We start from the raw sequence: 22,221 nt of genomic DNA on the forward strand, positions 1-22,221 counted from the left end.
AGAATGAGGTTGTCAGTGCAATCCAGTGAAGGAAATGGAATGAAGGGGATCAAAATGCAGTAACAGACAAACACCAGACCTACGGAGCTGGGTAAATAGGGAGAAGTGCAAAAACAGCTAAACAAGAGGGAAGAAGAAAAGAAAACATGATTTTTGAGAAGTTCCTCTATCACTCATGCGCTACACCAAAGGACTCTTTTCAATGACAGGTCTGAAAGGCCCCTCACCACCACAGACATCCCCTGATTTGTGAGCAGCCTAGCAACTCACCCAGGGGCCGTGTCCTATCAACAGCCTGAATGTCCATGAGGCCAGGTAGGTTTGTCCTCACCAAGATGACATTGGCACCAGTGTCCTTGTCAGCCCTGTGAATGCTGCGAGTTTGCCAGTCAGTCCAGTAGATGTAGGAGTCCAGCAAAGTGAGGCCATAAGGATGTTGCACTGGAGATAGCAGGGTGTGGCGGTTAGCACCATTGAGATCTGCAGCCTCAATCCGCTAAAGAAAGAAGTAAACATCAGCCCCATACTCAAAACACTGATTCTCTCGCTAGCAATTACTCTATCAAGTGGGAAACAGAGTCTAAGCAAGTGACATTATTCAAGTTCACTCTCCCCATAGCCCACACTCTAATAGAAGCTTATGTTCCCCTTGCTCTTTTGAGCTCAAGAGCTTCAAAATAGCCTCAGGCTACCAAAGACCCAATGACAAACAATGCTGAAGGACAGAATCAGACCTCAGTGTGTGCATCAGCCCAGAGCAGCTGGGACCCAGCCTTATCCACTGCCAGTCCATTAGGCCAGCCCAGGTTGTTGCTGATCAACACCACACGTCCAGAGCCATCCATCCCAGCGCGCTCCAGCTTCGCATTCTCACCCCAGTCTGTCCAGTACATATACCTGAGGAAATACCAGCAAATATTATGGAAACAGAGGTCAGAAGTCCTGTTCTAACTCCTAGATAGCCTCTTGACAACACTAACCCCATCTCGTGGTACAAAGCTATTGCCCGAGGGCTGTCCAGGTTCTGCCAGACCAAGACTTTCCTCATGGAGCCATCAAGGTTGCCCACTTCAATCCTGTTTGTTCCTGTATCTGTCCAATATATCTTTCTGCCAATAGCATCCACAGCCAGCCCATCTGTAGTCAACAGACCTGAGAAAACAGAAAGGTGTATTGGTCACTGCTCATCCTCCCAGCTTAGTCAGGAACTTCCCGTATTCCCCTTTACAGCTCAACAGGCAGTTACTCTAGGCTTCGCTTGCCCTTCTGCCAAAAACTTATTCTCCCAGGGTATCAGAGAATCTCTCTTCTCATGCTGCATGGTGGTGAGAGGCTCACAAGCCAAAATCTCTCTTACCTGTAGTGATGATGTCCTCAAATTGTGAGCCATCAAGGGCAGCCCGGCTAATTTTCCGCAGTGTGCTGTCTGACCAGTAAACCTTTCCTGGGTGGTAGAAGAAAGAGAAACTTAAAAAAAAAAACCCAAACCAAAGCCTGAAAAGGCCATGAAAATGATCGGAGAGATAGAACATCTCTCCTGTGAGGAAAGGCTGAGAGAGTTGGGGTTGTTTAGCCTGGAGAAGAGAAGGCTCCGGGGAGACCCTATTGCAACCTTTCAGTACTTAAAAGGGGCCTGTAAGAAACATGGGGACAGGCTTTTTTAGTAGGGACCGTTGTGATACGACAAGGAGTAATGGTTTTAAAGTAAAAGAGGGGAGATTCAGGCTAGACAGGAGGAAGAAATTTTTTACAATGAGGGTGTTGAAACACTGGCACAGGTTGCCCAGAGAGGTGGTAGATGGAAACATTCAAGGCAAAGCTGGACAGGGCTCTGAGCAACCTGATCTAGTTGAAGATGTCTCTGCTCATTACAGGGGGGTTGGACTAGATGACCTTTGAAAGTCCCTTCCAACCACACTATTCTACAATTTTCTGAACCAAACAGGGAAATCCTTAAAAAAACAGATCCAGGTCTCCGACTACCAGCTACTCCATTCAAAACAGATCTGACTGCACAGGACTAAGAGCAGCACAGGACTATTAAGCTAGAGTTATAAATCAGTACAAATTATCTTGTTCCAGTCCTCCCCAAAATATGCAGGAGCACTGGCACTCTGACCTTTACTCAAGGACAAAGAACACATAACATATTACCAGCTAGTAGTTATAGAGTCCCATATTTGATTTCTCAAAACATGCCAGAGGACAGCAATCAGATAATCTACCTTACTGTACAACAGTGACTTTACAGCCAACACAGCACCAGATGTTCAGTATACACAAACAGCCAGAGTGTCAGTTCTACTGCTGTAAAAGGCTTCAGCACCAGGAGGAAAGCTTTCTTAAATCAGAAATGCATGGGAACCTCTATCAATATAGCAGGCAAGTTTCTCCTGACTGGAAAGGAATATTTGCAGCACATACTAAAACCAACTAACCAATCAACAACAAAAAAACATCACACACATACCAAAAAACCAAAAACCCACAAACACCAAACCACCACTACCCAAATTGACAACCTCTAGTAAGATCTGGATCTTTACTCAGACATTTTCATATGAAGTCCCTTGTTGCCTTTCGAACAGACAGTTGGATACAGTAAAAAGTTCAGACCTTCACGAGGATCCACTCCAATTGCAATGGTGTTCTTCATGGTGACATTTACGGAGACAACAACATCGGCAAAGTAGGGAATATCCAGAGAAACCATTCGGATGTCAGTCCTTCTGGCGAAGATCAGAAAGCTCGTCATTCCTGCAGAGGGTTGAAAATGGAAAGATATTAGGAAGAAACAAGTTCAGTCAGCAGCAGGTATAATTTATTGTACATTCTGGAGGTTACATTCACTTCAGTGGGGAAGTCTCAGACAGATCTTACGGGGAGTCTGGGTACAAAAGCTTTACTGAATCTTATTGAAAGCTTTTTTACATTCCAGTTGAAAAGGAGTGCACTCATAGAAGAGTTACTTCTGCTAATATGTGTGGGAAATGGGAACTAGGAGTCAGTTTTTTCCTGCTAAGGAGAAAAAGTGGATGTATCATGGACTGAAGCTGAGTGCCTTCCACAATCTGCACAAAAGGTCCATGGGAGAAGTCTGTACAGGCCTATGAAACAATATAGCACCTTGTCGTTAAAAACTAATCCACCTCAAGATTGGGGCAAAAGTATGGGGAAAAATGTGACATCTGGTTTAGCTGACCAATATAATTTCAAGAAAAATTTCTTCTGCATCAGTCCAGTTATCAGTAAGCTTCTTCATAGTAATTCCCGCTCAAACTGAAGGTAGAGGCATGAAATTTTTTTTCAAGGGGTAAAGCAGATAAAAGTGAATTTTGTTCTCTAACAAGACAGGAACAAAATGTTGCTGTGATACAAAACTGCAATGCGAATCCTAACAGAGAGGACTCACCAGGGGAGCAGGTCTTGCCATCAGATTGCAGGTTGATCCCAGTAGGACAGGTACAGCTGTAACCTTTTGGAAGAGGTGCCAAAAGGCACAGGTGACTGCAGCCTCCATTGTTAACTTCACACACTGTATGTACTATAGGAAAGAGGATGAGAAATCCATAAGCCAGTAGCACAGGCACAAAAAAGGGATGCATCAGCTACAGAAATGCATTCTAGAATGCCCTTAAATAGCAAGCTGAGAGTTATTCTCATGCTCTCATATTCCACCCAGAGACTTAATGCATGGAGAGCTGACAGATGGTCAGCTCCTTGCAGGAGAGCTGTGCCACATACCAAAACCTGAGCAAGCTCTCAGCTCAGCATGGCTTGGGGCGAGCTCTGTACCTGGTGGCCTGTGCCGGTGGAAAACATGAATATCCATAAGATTCTCCAGATTGTCCTGCAGCGTTTCCCGAGCCTGCCCAGTCCTTCTATCTGCGCTCTGGATGCTTTTGGCCTGCCAGTCTGTCCAGTAGATTCTCTCGCCATAAAGAGTAAGTCCAAAGGGGTGAGGCAGATTGCTCCCAATCAGCACCTGGTCAGATTACCCCCAGCCCCCCGAAAAAACATTACTAAGAAGTCACTAAGGGGAAGAGACTTCCCTTGCCCCCTCTCAACACCATATTGTACAGTCACAGCAAAAGGAGAGTGATATGGCAACCTCAGCCCTCAAAAGGAGGTTCCCTCACACACAGTTTGCAATGGAAAGGGAGCTCTTCTCTCCCAGTGAATGCAGCTCAGCATGTCTTGATTTGGACATTTCACTTTCAACTGGAAAGAGAGGCAGAGGCCATCAGCACTCTGTGCTCTAGGATTTACACCTCAGGCTCCCAGACTCCCCCCTCAAGGACAGCTTCCTTACCTTCCTGTTGCTTCCATCCAGACTGGCATACTCGATGGTCTTCATGCCTGCATCTGCCCAGTACAAGCGCTGTGACTCATAGTCAATGGCCAAGCCGTTTGGCCATGTCAGGTTGGAGGAAATGATCACCAAGCGGTTTGAGGCATCCATACCAGCACGCTCAATTTTTGGGCTGGCTCCCCAGTCGGTCCAGTACATGAACCTGAACACAAGCCCAGACACAAGTGAATGCCTACTCTCCTTCGCTGCCACTATGGCCAGGCTGTATTACAAACAAGAGAGCCTGGTGCCTTCAGGCCCTAGCATAAAGCATCATTAGGCTAATATTGTACTTGTGTCCAGCCTTAGCTTCTTGTAATGTACCTAAGATCACACTCAAATTTATATAACTTCTACTGCTCAAGTGCTGGTCTAATTACAACATGGAAGAAAAAGTTCAAGCTAATAGTTCCAGGTCTAAAAATTAACCAGTTATTTACCAGTCTCCACCACTGGCCCTTTATACTCGTGCTGCATTGGTCTTCCAGTAACTAACTCAAGGAAAGAACAGCACACTTTTATTCAAGACCTTCAATGCTTCTAAAGCAATGCCTGGCAAACTTCCTCCTATCCACCCTGTCCCCAGCTCCACAAGGTCTTATGATTCAGAAGCAAAATCTGTGACTGAAAGCATTTCTTTCAGTTATTCTACTCAGGTTTGGTTTCTATGGCACAGTTGATCCCTCAATAATTTGACACAGTTCTTCGAAGCCAAGAGGTCACTAAAGTTACAGCTTGCTTGAGATTAGCAGTAATTCACCTGAGGAGATCCTTCTGATTGAACTCTGGTTGATAAGCAGAGAGCTTGAATACAGATTCAATAGGTGTGAAATAGAAAAGATCTAGATGGCCTCATTCTCAATATTTTTGTACCACATCTTTAGTTATTATGTCTCAAGAATAAACAAATGAAACCAACGGCCAGCTCCTGTACGCTATACAGCACAGCAGACAATCACCGCTGCTTATCTTGTCCCACTAGCATCCAAAATCTGGTCTCTAATTTCAGTCTTTGGTAGAATGTAGAACAATGGCACTGGAGAGAAAGTCAATTGCCAAAAATCAAAGACCTTTAGACATACAAGAATTGCCATGTCATCCCAGAAAAAAAAAAAAAAAAGTCTCTCACCCTCCAACTGGATCCACCACGATATCTCTAGGTCGGTCTAAGTTCTCCCAGATTAAAACAGTTCTCATGGTTCCATCTGTGTTGGAGACCTCTATCCGATCTGTTCCTACAAAAGTCAAGAGAGAACAAGAGAGAGGTCAGCGACCACTGGAACCACAAGAACCAAGGCATAAAACATCCCTACAACAATGCAGTCTTTCCCTCCGTCCATCTCTGTTCATAGCTGGAAGACAGGTAAGAAACATGGCTCAAAGTGTCACCTCTCTCAGGTCAACTCTGTGGCCATCACTGGTGATGAGTCCTGTAGGAATGTAAATGAGACCCTTCATAAGCCCCCGAAGTATCTACATGGGCATGAGAGAACAGCTAAAAAAGAATGACTTGACATCTCTCTGAACTACAACTCTCCAGCAGGGAACATCTTCCAAATACTATCTGCTGCACCCTGCCATGCACTGTTGGGGGATATGTAAACACACAAACACACACAATCACAAGCTCTGCAGCAAGACAACTGTCGGGCTTGACTTCTTCTATAAACCTTTCTACAAAATTAATACTAGGAATATTGCAAAGAGAACTACACTAAGGATTTCACCTCAGCTCCTACTTAGAAGCACACAAGATGAAACTTTGCTAGACAAACCCAGACAAATTTGTAATGAGACAGAATGAATCAGCTGGTTTTCAGCATTCATGACTAATTAGGAAGACAGAAACCTAGGTAAAGCAGAGGATCCCAGTACCTGCATCAGTCCAGTATAGTTTGTTGGTGACCCAGTCAATTGCCAGTCCAGCTGGACTTTCCAGGCTGGTATCCACCACAACCTACATAGAAAGAAAAGGAAAAAATCCTTAGTAAGATTAGACCTCAGAGAGAGAGCACTTGCCCAATGCACTACCCATTCATGACTGTTAACTTTCAAGAGGCAAAAGCCCAAGCAGAACAATGCCATGTGAGAGAGAGCATTAAGGATGTAGAAGTTGAAATAAATCTTACATTTTGAGAAATATCTATTTTTCATATCTGTTCAAACTGCAGCTCCAAACTTTGAACTCAGTTCCTTTCATTTATGGCAACATTAGCCTAAGGGCAGGTGCAAAAAGCATTCACATAAAGCATGGCTTTTGTTCCAAATGTGGTACATAACAGAGGATTTAATACTTCTTCCTTTCAGATTTTAGGGCTACAACAAAGGAACTGACCACAACTCACAAGTCAACATGCTTTGTGTCTCAAGTCAAGGTTTTCCATACAAGCGGGAATATACAACAAACATGTATGAAGCGTTCAGTGATCTCAGGGCTCCTCAGAGCCAGAACTAGGCAAGCTCATGAACAATAAATCCAGCATGAACTGCAGGCCCCTGAAGCCAGTGTACCCCAGGGGCTTAAAATCTGATGCTCAAGGAGTTTCTTGACTAGATGACCTCCACAAGTAGTTAACACCGTACCTCCTGGCTTGATCCATCCCATTTTGCTCGGCTGATTGAGTCAGTGCTAACATCTGTCCAGTAGACATAGTCGTCCTTTGAGTCCCAGTCCAGAGCCACAGCACTGCGAACATCAGCAAGGGGGATGACATCATCTGACAGGTCATCTGTGTCAAAGCTGATCCGACGGATGTCCATCCTTCGGGCAAAAAGCAGGAACTTGTCAAGACCTGATCAAAGGTCGAAAGGTCTTCTTTTAATTTCTCTAAGTTCAACAACACAGTGATAGACACAGACAATTCCCTGCTATATCCAACCTTAACCACTTACATCATCTCTCCCTGGCAGGTCATAGCCCAGGACTTTATTGCTAGCAAAATATCACTGGGGAGGTGGAAGCTGGGCTGGGCAGGGGAAAACAGAGTAGTAGAGACCTGTCTCCGAGAGGTAACCTATGCTGAGGGAGCAAAGTCAACCATATTCTTCAAAGAATGGCACAGATCTCCCTCCAAATAAAATAGCTATGCTGTCTATTGAGAATCTAGGAGATGGTCTAATTCTCCCACATGGTTGCAAACCAAGAGAAACTGTGGCAATCAAGAGCACTGAATTTTTTGTTCATTACTGACGCAGCTCCTATGGGAGCTTTGGGGAAACAATGAGCTGTGCAGGTAGCATGGCACAAACAGCAGCCCTGAAATAAGGACCAAAGGATGGAGCTTTGCTGCATCTCCACCCATCAAGCCTAGTGAGGGCAATGGGAATGCAGACCTGCAAAATGCATCAAACACGTGAAGCATCCTCTGGCAGGGCCCTTGATACTACCAACTCAGTCTATCCAGCTGTATCTCCTTGGAAGCAACTGCTGCTCCTTACTCCCACTGCCAACCCTCTGCCACCCGCTGAACATCTGAGCATGCAGGCTGTGGTCCCACCTCACTTACTCTGGGCGCAGGAATGGCTGCTGGTCTTGCGGAAGCCTGTGGGGCAGGCGCAGGTGTAATCCTTGCTGCTCGGCAGGCAGAGGTGAGTACAGCCCCCATTGTTGGTCCCACAACGGTTTCTCCCTGCTCAAGTAGTCAAAGATAAAAACAACCACGCATAAAGCAAAGAGCAGAGAAAAGAGGGAAAACACCAGTTGAGGTGTCAAGACCCACATGGATAAGATAACTTGTTTACCCAGAGGCTAATAAGGAAACATAGAAACTAAAGCACTAACTCCATTTGCAGGGCTCAATTTTAAAATAAAATATTTAAATCAATCCACTTCTAGAGCAGATTACAGCAACTGAAGAGGAGTAAGGGACGTGTCAATCATTACTAGTGCCCACTTATGACTTTTTTTGCCTCCCAAAACAGGTCTTGCATAAACAGGCCACAAGTATTTCTTACTGACAAGCCTCCTCTCCCACGTGTCAGCAGGGGGAGCTGTGGTAACACCTAACACCAGGTTACCGGGGCTGAGGGACCTCAACTAAACTGCCGGATGGACCAATTTCCACAGCAGCTCTGGAAGGAGGCAGTGGATGTGTCGCTCGGCTGGGTTCAGGCTTGCCATCCCCCGGCTTTATAGGGTGGGTGGCAGCAGATGGAGCAGCTGAAATGGGTCTCTACCCTCTCTGCAGTTACCTGCTGGCTGGCGCTGAGGATGCAGCGTGTGGATGTCCATAGGAAAGTGGAGCTTGTTGCGGATGATCTCCTGGTTCTTGCCTGTGAATTTGTTGGCGCTGTTGATGCTCTTGGTGTGCCAGTCTGTCCAGTATAAACTGTCCTCAAATACGGTGATAGCAAATGGGTGTGGGAGGCCTGTAATAGACATTTAATCCAGGGATATAATCAGGTCCAACAGGACTCAGGACAGCAGGAGTTCAGGGAAAGCTCTTTCACCACCCCTTGAACCTTGCCACAGGCAACCTACTTAAATCCAGCTTACACTAACATAACAGACAATCTTCCTTCTTGTCCACTGAAGACTGAGTAGCAAACCCCACCCCCCTCAGCGGTGGCAGAATTCATCCCACAGTGAAAGGAGACAAGCACAGAAGCAGGAGCCAGTATCTCTGAAACTCAGAGGAGCACTGTGCAACTGTCTTCTCTACTGCAGAGAGCACTCCCCATACATAGTCCTGTTACTCTACCTTGGCTAATAACAGCCTTCCTGTTCCGCCCATCTAGGTCAGCCCTCTCAATGACATGATGTTTGGCATCCACCCAGTACATTCGATGTCCTGCATAGTCAATGGTCAGTCCATTGGGCCAGAAGAGGTGTGTATCCGCAATGATGCGCCGATTAGAGCCATCCATGTTGGAATACTCAATGCGGGGAGTGTTACCCCAGTCGGTCCAGTAGATAGTGCTGGAGGAGGCAGGGAGAGACAGGCTAGAAAACTCACGTCCCACATACTGCACCCAGCATCACTCCTTATCCGTGCAAAACAATATCAGTTCAGTGACCCTGAGCATGAGACTGGGTCACAGCCAAGGGAGAAGTATCAGCCAACAAGATAACACTCAGCACTTTCAGGCTGGTGAAACCTGAAGGGCCCAAAATAGGATTAAGGCTCTGAAGGCCCCCAACATTGCCATGTTCACCAAACTGGCAGTACAAAATGAAGGCTTGAACTCACAGGTAGACTTTGTGAGCAATGATGGGGTTTTCACCGTTCACCTGGAAGCACTTGCATGGAGGGCTCACTGGGGTCCTAAGTTTTCACTCACCCCTCCATAGGATGTAGGGCAATTGCTCGAGGCTTCTCCAGGTTCTGCCACAAAAGCACTTTCCTGTGAGTGCCATCCAAGTTTGCTACTTCAATTCGAGACGTCCCAGAGTCTGTCCAGTATAATTTGTCATGGATCCAGTCAATAGCAAGCCCACCTATCTCCAGGGGAGAATTAAGCACAGGATGAAACCAGGAGCAGGATCTGCTCAGAAAAATAGTTTCCTTTCCCTCAGAAGAGGCTCAATTCAGTCCTCCTGTATCTTTCCCCATCAGCCAAGATTAACTCCAGGCAGACATCAATCTCACACCCATTCTAGCCAACCCATACCCTTGCTCAGGGAGATGCACTCCATTTTGAATGCTGAGTACCCACTTTTCTACACCCGCCCACCCCTATTCTCATACCAGGGTCAGTCCCCAGATTTTTGCCTTTTTTGTGGTGACGCACCTGGGCTCTCCAGCCCTGTGGAAACCACCTCTTCCACATTGCTACCATTCAGATTGGCCCTCATGATACGATCGAGAGTGACATCAGACCAAAACACCAGCTCCTTGCTGTGGTGGAAGTCAAGGGCAATGGCATTTTCCAGGTTGTTCAGGAGCAGCGTATACTCTGAGCGATGAGGCAACACTTGTCGGATATCTATTCGGTTGGCAAAGAGCAGCACTGGCTCTGGCCCTAAGAATATATGGGAAGACAGCATTAGAGTATTTCAATAGGGTCCCACCTACCATTCCCTTCACACCAAGTCCCAGAACATAGTTTTGCAGTACTGACAACAAGAAATAAACTCCCAAGCGCAAAACAGTTAAGACAGCTGTTTTCACATCCTCAATACACAGTCCTAACTCAAAGATGAGCAGTTTTCAACCTTTTGGCAAGTGGTCACTCAGCAAGAAGTGATAATTCCAGGTCCCACATAAGCCTGCCTCACCTGAGCCTCTGAAACCATACTACTAGGCAGTCACACTTGGCAGCTTAACTACAGTTTCCTTCTCTTATATCCATCTCCTAGCCAAACTAACAGACATGCTCTACCACAGACAACACACAGTTGAAAGCTGCCTCAGCAAAATATAAACTCAGCAGGTACTTCCACCGCAGAGGTAAAAAAAAGAAGTAAACACTGTCAACATCCTTTATGGATTTAATTATGGGAATTCCTAATTAAACCTTAATTCTTTAAATGGAATTTCTAATTCCTCAACTCCTACATCAGAGGAACTGAGGAATAAAGTTAAACAAGTGTAGAGGTGTCCTTAAAAATCAGCACCTGCCCATATAGCAGCCACTCACAGCATTCAGGACTGGTGATCAGCATCAAGGGTCAAATCACAAGGAGGTGTGATACAACCTCACTGACTGGAAAGGTTAAGACACTTCCTGAACAGACGCTACGGCAGGAAGTTGTTATTGTCCCAGAGTCTAGGTCACCAGGAATGACCAGGGACTAGGAAAAGAAGGCAAAGGCTGTTCTGCTGGCAGGGAAAAGAAACAGTGAAGTATCTCTCCATGGTCAAAATCACACAAAATTTTCACAGGCATTCACCAACAACCTGGCTATATCTAATACAAATCCAGGTACTTCCTTTTCCCCACATGTTGGTTTGGTGAACATCATAGTTCTGCCAATGAAGCCTTAGCGACAAAATTATGAGAACTGGACCAATGCACACACATGCCCCCCTCCCAGAATAAGGTTGAACTTCTCTTTACCTAGAGCTTTGCAGCTACGCTTGTCAGGTCGCAGCTCGTAGCCTTGCTCACACCAGCACTGGAAGCCTCCCTCACTGTTGGTACAGCCTTGGCTGCAGTAACCTTCCTCAGCACATTCATTCACATCTGCATGTAACAAAGGGAGAAAGTTACCACGAGATCATCAACAGCCTGCTTCTGCTTCCATGCCCTGATTTGCACCCTATCATAGCTATCAACTTCAGGCACATCAAAGCAGTAGGGAGGAGGTTACAGCTCCAAAAACCCACCTTGGCACGATCGGCCATCTTCCAGGAGCCTGTAACCTGTGTGGCAGGTGCACTGCACCATCCCTCGTACCATCTGGCACTTCTGAGCACAGCCACCATTGTTAACATTGCAGTTCTCCTCCCCTGTTCGTGGACCTGTGAAAGGAACACATAAAGATAACTGAGCTGAAACCACAAGGCAGCTGCTTGTGTTCTCAGCTGTCAGGCAGCAGTTGCCCTTCAGAACAGGCTGAGCAAGAGGGGGAGGACACAGTTGGAACTCTCCCCTGCAGGCCATAACTAAAGGCGACAATGAAGCTCAGAATACTACGCTTTTAGGCTTCACTGTCTCTGCGGACAAACTTTGATACCTGAGATCATAATCTTCTCCCCATTATTCCTCGTCTGCAGTATGTAATTGGCAAAACCACCAAGGCCTTTTTCCTCAGTCTTCACTTCTCTCCCATTATCACAGCCCAGGCTTTCTTCCTTATACACATCCTTTAGCAACAACAGATAGACTCCCACACATCACAGTGCCTCCATTTATATTTAGGACTGAACCTGGAGGACTTACGGCAGTTTTGATGTGGGCTCTCATCACTGCCATCTCCACAATCATTTGCTCCATTGCACAGCTTCCTCTGACCAATACAACGCCCGTTCCCACACAGGAACTGGTCTGGGGCACACTGAGGGGTTCCTGCAATATAAGAAGGGAAAAATAAACACACCACAGCTTACTGATGGGGCAACAGTCATGTTAAAGAAAAGGATCTAGAACATTTTCTAAGATTCGTTACACACTTTATATATGAGCACAAATCCATTACTTCCTCTTTCCTTGAATTCAGCTCATCTTGCACATTTTACTGCTCCACATATCTTTATGCTGATTTGGAGGCTTGCAAACTCTCCTCCAGACTGAGTCCAATGTTGTTTTATTGGAAAGTTCAGCTATTTAGTTTATCTCAGAATGACTGGAAGGTCTTGGCTTAGTTCCCTTTGGTTCCAGATTCTACAACCCTACTCAGAATGTGCAAGAGCAGAGTCAGTTCCTCACTTTAATCATCTGATGTGTCACCATGGCTATGGATCTTAAACCTGCCTAGGAATGAGTGTCTTGTCCAGCCCTAACTGCACTGTGACAGACCTGGAATGAGATTTACACGCATCCTTGAAATCTGAGCTCAGGCAACAGGATTTCACACATGAGCTACATGCTTCAACTTCTGCTGTTGGCAGGGAGACTCTACAGAATTCTTGTAAGTAAAGTAATACTGTTTGTAAGGACTTTGCCAATCTGATTGCTTCTTCAGCAATAACTGCACTGTCCTGTTGTCTCTTACTTCTTATACTTCTTAAGCTGACTTGGTTAGTGATTTCCACCCTCTGATAATCCTAGGGAGACAACAGAACAATACAGTTATCAGCAAGGAAACAATGAGATTGGCAGACTGCCTGTAAGCAGCATGGAAAAGGGCAGTTGTGAGATTAACAGCAAGTACAAATAAGAACTAACAGACACACCAACAAGGAACATAAAACCAAATCACATGCAGATTCACTTTTCAGAGCACAGTAATGCTTTATATGAAGGATCCTGAAACTCACACTGCATTTCTCATACTTGAACATAAAGATCCTTACATCAGCTGATCTCCTAGTATTCTAGGAATCTTCTCTCTCTGGCCAACAAAAATATAATTCTGCTCTAAATGCAAGAGGTGACAGCATTTTAGCTCTTGCTGCAGACTTTGAGACAGCACACTATTTTGCTTAGGTGAGCCAGCACACATACAGCTTGGAAGTCCCAAGTTAATTTTTTTTCTGCTATCACCAGAGACCTAATGCAGAACTGCACAACTTAACCTTACAATAACAACTGCTGCACTCAACCACCTTGGTTTTGGTTCCAGGTGGAGAGGGCTGAATTTCAGCAGCTCTGGAAGTTTGACTTGGCTTCTGGGTGTTGACTGTTCTTTCCACACCTCTAAATACCTTTGTTATCAGGAGGAGGAAACAGGGTTACGGGCTTGTCCTTAAGTACAGTTGTTTTTTCCAGGATCACCACCATTTACTACACACTGGTGGTCATGACAGCTGACCAATCTAGAGCAGCTGCTCTCAAATGACTACACAGTGTCCCTCTCCAGGTCCTCTGAGCTCAGCTGTCCTTGTAGAACACCCACTCTCCCCTCCTCAACAGGCCAGAACACCAGGATAGTTTCACAAATCCCTTTTGTCACCCCTAAACCCACTGTTTAAAACACACTGATCAAAAAATACACTGATGCATAGCTGGGCTTCAGTCACTGGGGTGAATCCATGGACCAGCACACACTGTTCCTCAAGAAGGCCTACAGACATCCTGAAGGATTTAATAGAAGGTTCTAGACATTCCTTGAATCCTACCATAACACTAGGGTCTGTTGAAACTCTTCTCCGTAAACACTATTATACGAAGAAATGACTATATGCAAAATGATTACTAGAAAAAGAGAGACTCCTGAGCAAATATCAAGGGGGGAAGCTGACACTCTCATCCTCTAAAACAAAGGCTTTATCCTTTATCTTCACAAAATGCCCTTTTTGATTCCACTGCCTGCTAGAATTGTTTGGGAATTTCACAAGGCAATATGAAAGCTACTCAGAACTATCAGAAGGCACGAGTTCGACATAGTCCATCTGACAAAGGTAGCAACTTTGCACACTATTCAAGTTTCCAGGTCTGAATAGAATAGTCTCACAGCTCTGTGGTAATTCACAGTGTGGGGACAGGATCGGAAGATACGGGGATCTGATATTTCACCAGAAAACACCACCATTTAAGTTAGTTTAAGCACACAGACCTGCACCTGTTTGCAAGCACATAAGACAGCCCATAGATCCCACTCTTTGGGAAGGATTGAAACTCTTGGCTGAACTTGATGAAGCAATACAAAAGAGACTTTGCTACCTGTTACCTCCAGGATGGAAACATTAGCTATAAGCAGCAAGGGAGCAGGCCAAACCTGTGTTCTCACAGTTCTCCTCATCGCTGTTGTCAGAGCAGTCATCTTCCCCATCACAACGCCAGGACAGACGGACACAGCGTCCTGATTTACAGCGGAACTGGTCAGCTGTGCACATTGACGTAGCTGAGGGACAAAAAAAAAGAACAGTAGATGAGCAAGAACGATCAGAAGAGACACAATTCCCAAGCTAAGTCCCAAACACTCTTCTACATTCACAGAATCTGAACACTTCCCACCAGCTCCCAGCACTCACTGCAGTTCCTCTCATCTGACTGGTCATCACAGTCGAAGTCTCCATCACACCTCCAGCCAGCGTTAATGCATAAGCCACTGTTGCACATGAACTCTCCAGAGCGACAAGGCTGGTGAGATGCTGCAGAGATGGTAAAGAATACAAAGAGCAAACTCAGACCAACGTAACAACCCCAATGCCCCTCAATACCACCCTTACACTCCACTGTTGGGGAACTTGGTCCTGAATGGATTCCTCCTGGAAACTGCTTTAATTCCAGTACACAGCAGTGTGCTAACTACACAGTTCCCATCACTATCTCAGTTTCCTGAGTTAAAAAAAAAATAATGAAAGAGCCAGCTTATGTGTAAACAATTTGATTGCTGTCTACACTGCAATTCTCCCCCAGCCAATGCAAAATCCATTTAGGTTTGCAGCTCAGATGCTTGGACCAGTGTATCACCCCGCACTAACTTACAGCAGTCAGATTCATCAGACCAGTCCCCACAGTCATCGTCACCATCACAGTGGTAGATGTCCAAGATGCAGCGTCCATACGCACACTGGAACTCTTCCAAACTGCAAGTGGCAGCTGGAACATCTGATGCTAACAAGGGAATCAAAGGAAAAAAAAAAAGCCTGATGTGACAAGGTACAATGCAGTTCAGATGCAACCTTCTCAGTCCAATAATGGACTAGCAAGTATTCAATGGAAAGGTGCTGGAAATTACTTGCCACTTCTGCATAGTTCTGCATGACTTGTATTATTGAAAATAATGTTTGTGCTTCACTGAGGGGCAGGGTAAACCTATATATAACACCACCTGTGCAGACAATTCACTAAAAATAATTTCAAAATATTAAAAAATACATAGGATGTTAGTCTATAAACACTAACTTTTCAATAGCCATTAAGCTCTAGAGAAGGAAACAGCTACGAAGAAAGGTTGATGGGAAAGCAATAAAAAGGATCCAAGAGTGTCCCCTTCCATCTTATGCTTGAGATGCTATGTTTTAGTGCCCTCTAGAAAGTGTTTAAAGTGTTTACTGAAACTGAAAAAAGTAGATACAAAAACAGATGGAAAAAATATTATAAAGGTGGCTCTATATTAAGGACTGAGGCATGTCATTGAAGCACATAATGGTTTGGGTTGGCAGAGACCTTAAAGATGATCTAGTTCCAACTGCCCTGCCACAGGCAGGGACAACTTCCATTAGACCAGGGTGCTCAAAGCCTCATCCAACCTGGTCTTGAACACTTCCAGGGATGGGGCATCCACAGCTTCTCTGGGCAGCCTGTTCCAGTGCCTCACCACCCTCATGGTGAACAATTTCTGCCTTAGATCTAATGTAAACCTACCCTCTTTCAGTTTAAAGCCATTACCCCTCGTCCTGTCACTACATGTCCCTGTAAAAAGTCCCTCTCCAGCTTTCTTATACGTCCCCTTCAGGTACCAGCAGACTGCTATAAGGTCTCCCAGGAGCCTTCTCTTCTCCAGGCTGAACAACCCAAACTGTCTCAGCCTGTCCTCATAGGAGAGGTGCTCCATCCCTCTGATCATCTTCATGGCCTCCTCTGGACTTATCCCAACAGGTCCATGTCTTTCTTATGTTGGGGGCCCCAGAGCTGAAGACAGTGCTCCAGGTGGGGTCTCATGAGAGCTGAGTAGAGGAAGAGAATCACCTCCCTTGACCTACTGGTCACGTTTCTTTTGATGTAGCTCAGGATATGGTTGGCTTTCTGGGCTGCAAGTGCACTTTGCTGGGTCATGTTGAGCTTCTCATCAAGCAACAGTCCCAAGACTTCCTCCTCAGAATCACTCTCAGTCCATTTTCCACCCAGCCTGTATTTGTGCTTGGGAATGTCCTGACTTTGCAGGACCTTGCACTTGACCTTACTGAACTTCATGTCAGAACGTAAGGTTCAAGTATGGAATGACTGCTTCAAAATTTTAACAGAAAGAAGCACTTGAAGACCTAAGAAAGCAAGCGAGCAGCAAGGTGCCCAGCTCTGCACCTGACCTTTCAGGATTTCCCTCCGCCCTTTTCTCTCAAGTTGTCACCAAAACAAACCATGCCTTATCAGAAAGGAGCACTGCCAGACAGATGACCCTGGGCAAAGCCCAAAAAACAAAACCCAAAGTCAAGGATTTGTCCACTGTTCTCTGTTCAACAGTACACTACGTGGGAAAGGATGAAAAATATTTTGAGCCTACGCAACAGAATCTGACACCTCTTCTGACTGTCCAGAGAATTAACTGCATGTTTCAGGCATATGAGTCTTCCAACCAAGGACCTTTGAGAAGAAATGCATTAAACAAATGGGAAAAGAAACACTGACAGTCTGAGAAGTGAACTACACCTGCCTCTCCAACCTGAAGTAGTGGGCACAGCCTGCATGCATGCAGTAAGAGCTTTAGTTCAATGAGAATCCGGTGGCTGGATACTAAAACGTGTGTTAACATGTGCCTCACCAAAAGAGCCTGAAAGGAGTGTTTGTGCCTCCTTGAGGAAAAAACGAAGTCAGTGACTTAAATTCTCATGTAGTGTGATTCAATTATAACACACATCCCCTAAAGAAACACAAAAACCCTACAAAAACAACACACACAGAAGAACAGCATAGTCCCACCTTGTCTTAGATGAACGACAAGAAGGACTGGTGATAAGGAAAAGATGACAACCACATAGAGGAAGATAAGAGAAAGGGAGGTAGCAGCTTCTCACTGAGTTACTTAAAATGTCTAATAGAGACAACCGCCAGACAGGACTGAAGAAGCATTCCAGCTCAGAGAAGCAGAGGTGCCAGTTCTGGGTGTCCCTCCACTCCCATAGGAAGCAAGGTTGAACTATCTCCCCTCCCTTCCTCAGGGCCTATTCGTGGCCTGTGGGGTAGTGACAGGCAAGGGAGCAAAAAAGGGAGAGGGGGAACGGAGAGGCAGAGAGGTTGGCTTCCTCTTAGAGCCCTTTCCTGTCTCAGAAACGTTTGCAGCCCCTGGCTCCCTGCCAACTCTCATTATCTGGAGAGATAAAAGACAAACTCCCCCATGCATCCACTCCCCCTGCCCTTCAGGAGCTGGCGGCCCTGATCCCCCTCCCAGAGCCTTTTGAAGTTTCCTGCTATCTAGAACAAATTCTGCAAAATGCCTTTGAGAGCAGGGTGGGGGAAGGGACCACTGCAACCTCCACAGACACTGACAGCACTCTCACAGACATGGGAGAGAGGCGGTGGCGGTTAGGAAGGGACATAATAGACCCCTGTCCCACTTGCTACAAGCCTGTAAACGTGGAGGAAAAAACAACTGCCGTGGGCTCTCACAGCCCCCCTTTCCCATCAGTCACATCAGCTTCCAGCGCACTTGTCCTATCGGCCCTTTTCGGACGACATCCTGCATAAAGCATCCGAGTGAAGCAAGGCTGGTCAGGCAGGCAGCCCCTACAGTGTGCCAGCTGGGGATGTGCAGTCCCTGAGGATGCTGTCAGTGGGCAGAACCCCCCCAGAAATTTCAGGCAGGAATCAGACAAGACGAAAAAGAAGGGAATAGTTTTCTCCCCTTCCCCCCTGCCCTCCAACTCCCACAGTTTTATATAGAACTGTATTCAGTAAAGCATAAGCCTCCTGCTCTCACTCAAGGTCACACAGCCATGGGAAAGAACAGAGAAGCAGCCAGGCACAAATGAAGTATGCCTGTGAGGTAACACAAGAGATATACCATTCTCTTGTGCCCTCTGGGGTAGGCAACAGAAGGCAGCATAGCTGCCAGTACAGGCAGGACTAACTCGTTTTTGATCTCTGCTACAGAAAACGTGCCAAACCCCAAGACAGAAGCAGGTCCAAAGGGCTATTTCCTGTGGTTACAAAGCAAGGAGAGCACTTACGGCAATTCTCTTCATCCGAGCCATCCTTGCAGTCTGTGTCACCATCACAGAACCAGTGTTCGGCTATGCAGCTACCATCACTGCAACGAAACTCCTTCTCGGAGCACTTTCTCATATCTGCAGAGACAGCAACACAAACAAAGTCTTGGCTTTTCTCAGCAATCCAGGAAACAACCACATCATGCTCCTGAAGCTCCCAGGGCACCCACAAACAAGATCGCTCATTAAACCATATATACCCATGTCATGCAGTGCCTGAGCAAAACCATCACTGTTCATTTAACTGACAGAGCGCTGGATTCAAAAGGAATTCACAGGACTTCACAACGGTATGTCAAGGAATAACAAGTCTCAAGTGATTTTTGCCTGGCAGGTAAGATACACAGCCTGAGATCCCAAGCAGCCAGCCCTGAGAACAGAACATTCCCCAAGCCCAGCCCAGCCAAGTCAGCTGCGAGCACCCACCATGCTCAGGGGATCCTAGAACTGCACAAGTTGGAGTCTGTGCAACCCCTTTTAACAGACTGGCGGGGCAGTATTTGTGGGGCCACATCACTCACCACACTGCTCATCGCTGTTGTCACCACAGTCGTTGTCACCATCACAGTGCCACAGGCTGCGGATGCAGTATCCATTCTGACATGAGAACTCATCTTCCTCACACTCCCGTGGAGCTGCAGGGACACAACAGAGAGAAGGTGAAGGCAAGGCAAGAAGATTTACCTTGGAGAACACAAAATCTGTGACATGTTACAAACAAAGTAACATCAGCCTCCAAGGACACAGCGATGCTGGAGAGCTGATTCTGCATCCCCTAACAATACCCGGAGGGCTACTGTGAGATTTCTTGAGTGTCTCTCTTCCACCCCATCTGCAAGTCAATAGTACAGCAGGTTCTAAAACTTGAGAACATGGGTTGGAGGAAGTTCTGGAACAGGTACCGGTGGACACACGCACCCTGTGGTGGTATTCTAGCACAGCCCCAAGCCAGGTTCAAGAGATCCCTGCACAAAAAAAAAAAAGGCAGTGCAGGCCTCTTTTAAAAGGATTTAACAGTCCCTATCATTATCTAACAAATAATTGCTGGCAGAATTATATCTCCACCTACTTTTCACAACAATGCCAAAGCTATCTTCAAAGGAAAGGAAATGTTCATTGAAAAGAGAGAGAAAATTTAAACTTCCTCTTCTGAATGCCTCGGTATTTGCAGTCTCATTCCATCCTCTTTGCCAGTCTTCTAAGGCAGCTTGTCTGCAGACCAGTAAGGAAAGGAAAGAGACTGCAAAATTAGCACCTGAGGAGCTCAATCCAACAGAAACCCTTCTATGGTTATGTGTTAGTCTGAACAACCCCCTAGGAGTCTCTTATTCACAGAACCTTGCCTTCCTTCTTTCATTAGTCTCCAAATCTTTTGATCACACCCTTCTCCACTGTTGTCTTAGATATGAGGGCATTCCAACTTCTTCTGAAAAACAGAAGACCAAACAGATCTAGACCTACACACCTTTTCTTTCATGAAAGTCTTTGAATAGGGTGGAAAATTAAGCTTGGTCCTGCGATCCAGAGCATCACAGAGGATGTCAGACCACCGAACCTTGCTTCCCAACCCTGTGCCCAAAAGGGCAGGCAAACATCAGAGGCATACTGATCAAAAAGTAAATTCATTTCCATGCAAGTATTGGATACAGAATACTTTACAGCCAAGAGGTTTATTTTTGTATTTCTTGAGATGCGGTTCCTCCCTCAGAGCTCCACTCTGGAGCACCATGCACACAACTTTTGTGAAATTCAAGGGCTGTAGAGTACTGCTTATTAAGCAGCTGCAAACATTTCAACTAAACGGCAGAACACTTCTGCTCCTAACTGCAGCCTGATGTCAGTCCTAGCAACCAGTGCAGCTTCAGAGAAGCTGAAGCTCGAGTTCCGGTGACATACTGGTTCTCTGGCACGTGCTGCCAAGTACAGACCTGACAATTTGTTGTGGAGAAGGAAAGCCATATCTTTGAACAGCTTTTGCTAATGGAAGCCAACCACAAGTATTCCCTTCGTGTTGAGGACAACAGCAAGGAGGTGGTTGAACTCCAGAGACTCAAGCAAAATTCCCTCTCTCCATTTAAATAACCTGTAGAAGCACAAAGGCATTGCCCACAGCCAGTGGCCTGCCATGGCAGCTCACTTGAAAATGGCTCCTCATATGGCAGCAGACCATCAGCTTTCAGGGTAACTGGTCTTTGTGGGCAGCATCCCTACAGCACCCTCCTCTCCCCAGAGAGCTCTGTTTGGAGGCAGAGGATGCTGAGGACAGCCCGGCACAGCAGAAAAGTCAGACAGTGGAACTTGAGGCCACAGGAAGTCAGCCAGACAGGCAGTTCAGAAGGATTTGGCAGGGGTTAGGTGTTTCCATGAACAGGAGAGGACATGAAGAGCTCAGCTCAGGGAAGTGCTTCATGGGACATTAACTAGCAAGGCTGCAGGGCATAAACGGTTCTCCAGCTGAATGGAGAAGCAACCCCTCCCCCAGGACACACAGCTGAACAGCAAGCCAGGTGCCAAGGTAGCAGGGCTTACACACCACTGGCAGAGGCAGGATATCGCTTATTAGAAAAGCCAAAGGTCTGATTCAGTGGATAAATTCTTACATTCCTGTAATAAAAAGGGTCAACCTTCCCCAGCCATGGCAGGCAGGCAGTGCGCCCACCCTCTCCCCTCAGAGAGGTGACTTACGGCAGTCCTGTTCATCAGAATCATCCTCACAGTCATTGTCTCCATCGCAGACCCACGACCGGCGGATGCACTTCCCATTGTCACAGTGGAAGTCCAAGGGGGAGCAAGTGGGCAGCACTGCAACAACAAAGAAGCATCTCACGGACCTGCAGCCAGCTTCCTTCCTGAAAGCAAAGTTCCTTCCCTCCTACACGTCTTAGAAACAAAAGACATACAATTTCAAATCATGAGGAAGAGCTGTACCTCAGATGGGTGGCCAGGGTAGGTTTATAGCTTGGCAGTCTCTCCTCCCCAGAGAATCTCTAACCTTTCCAAAATAAAGTAGCCACCACAATTCCCCCACTGAGTTCCTTTCTCCTCTTTCATCCCTGAGCCTGCTGTCCTCCCATAACTGCACTTGTTTTATAACAAGCCAAATTACATTATCAACATCTTTCCTGAACGCTTCCCAGTGCAGTCCATCCTGTTTCTATTACACAGCAAACTCTTTAAAGTGAGAACTATCAGAAGCAATGTTCTTGGGGACAGGATTTTGCAAGGTACACGAAACAACACGTGTTCCAGCACAGGGACTCTGCCTTCGGTTTTGTCTAGCAAACCTGCAAGAAGCAGCTTAGAGGCAGGAATCCACTGCTGGGGATAATGAGCTATGCCTCAGGCATGGGCAACAGAGGTCCTCAGAAGAGGTGGCAGAAGGTGGCAGACATGGGATGATGCTTGCCTACACAGGAGCCTGCTGGCAATGGAGTGAAACCACAAATCCACAGTGTT

The 22,221-nt window shown here is 46.2% G+C and overlaps 1 protein-coding gene across 1 annotated transcript in view; it reads right to left on the reverse strand.

The window, feature by feature from the left end:
- Window positions 1-22,221, reverse strand: part of LRP4 (LDL receptor related protein 4) — a gene marked incomplete at both ends in the record, with an annotated part of 81,826 nt that overhangs the window by 8,732 nt on the left and 50,873 nt on the right. The window contains 25 exons of the mRNA XM_080344929.1: window positions 271-496; window positions 735-897; window positions 981-1,152; window positions 1,358-1,444; window positions 2,617-2,757; window positions 3,413-3,544; window positions 3,796-3,985; window positions 4,313-4,514; window positions 5,481-5,586; window positions 6,227-6,308; window positions 6,935-7,143; window positions 7,858-7,983; window positions 8,543-8,719; window positions 9,052-9,269; window positions 9,632-9,788; window positions 10,082-10,312; window positions 11,351-11,476; window positions 11,620-11,754; window positions 12,176-12,301; window positions 14,613-14,738; window positions 14,869-14,988; window positions 15,326-15,454; window positions 18,727-18,843; window positions 19,287-19,400; window positions 21,451-21,567. Coding sequence (XP_080201055.1) covers window positions 271-496; window positions 735-897; window positions 981-1,152; window positions 1,358-1,444; window positions 2,617-2,757; window positions 3,413-3,544; window positions 3,796-3,985; window positions 4,313-4,514; window positions 5,481-5,586; window positions 6,227-6,308; window positions 6,935-7,143; window positions 7,858-7,983; window positions 8,543-8,719; window positions 9,052-9,269; window positions 9,632-9,788; window positions 10,082-10,312; window positions 11,351-11,476; window positions 11,620-11,754; window positions 12,176-12,301; window positions 14,613-14,738; window positions 14,869-14,988; window positions 15,326-15,454; window positions 18,727-18,843; window positions 19,287-19,400; window positions 21,451-21,567 — 3,729 coding nt within the window. The remainder of the gene's footprint in view (window positions 1-270; window positions 497-734; window positions 898-980; window positions 1,153-1,357; window positions 1,445-2,616; window positions 2,758-3,412; window positions 3,545-3,795; window positions 3,986-4,312; window positions 4,515-5,480; window positions 5,587-6,226; window positions 6,309-6,934; window positions 7,144-7,857; window positions 7,984-8,542; window positions 8,720-9,051; window positions 9,270-9,631; window positions 9,789-10,081; window positions 10,313-11,350; window positions 11,477-11,619; window positions 11,755-12,175; window positions 12,302-14,612; window positions 14,739-14,868; window positions 14,989-15,325; window positions 15,455-18,726; window positions 18,844-19,286; window positions 19,401-21,450; window positions 21,568-22,221) is intronic.

This window comes from Nesoenas mayeri (assembly GCF_963082525.1).
Source record: "Nesoenas mayeri genome assembly, chromosome: 5".
NCBI lineage: Eukaryota > Metazoa > Chordata > Aves > Columbiformes > Columbidae > Nesoenas > Nesoenas mayeri.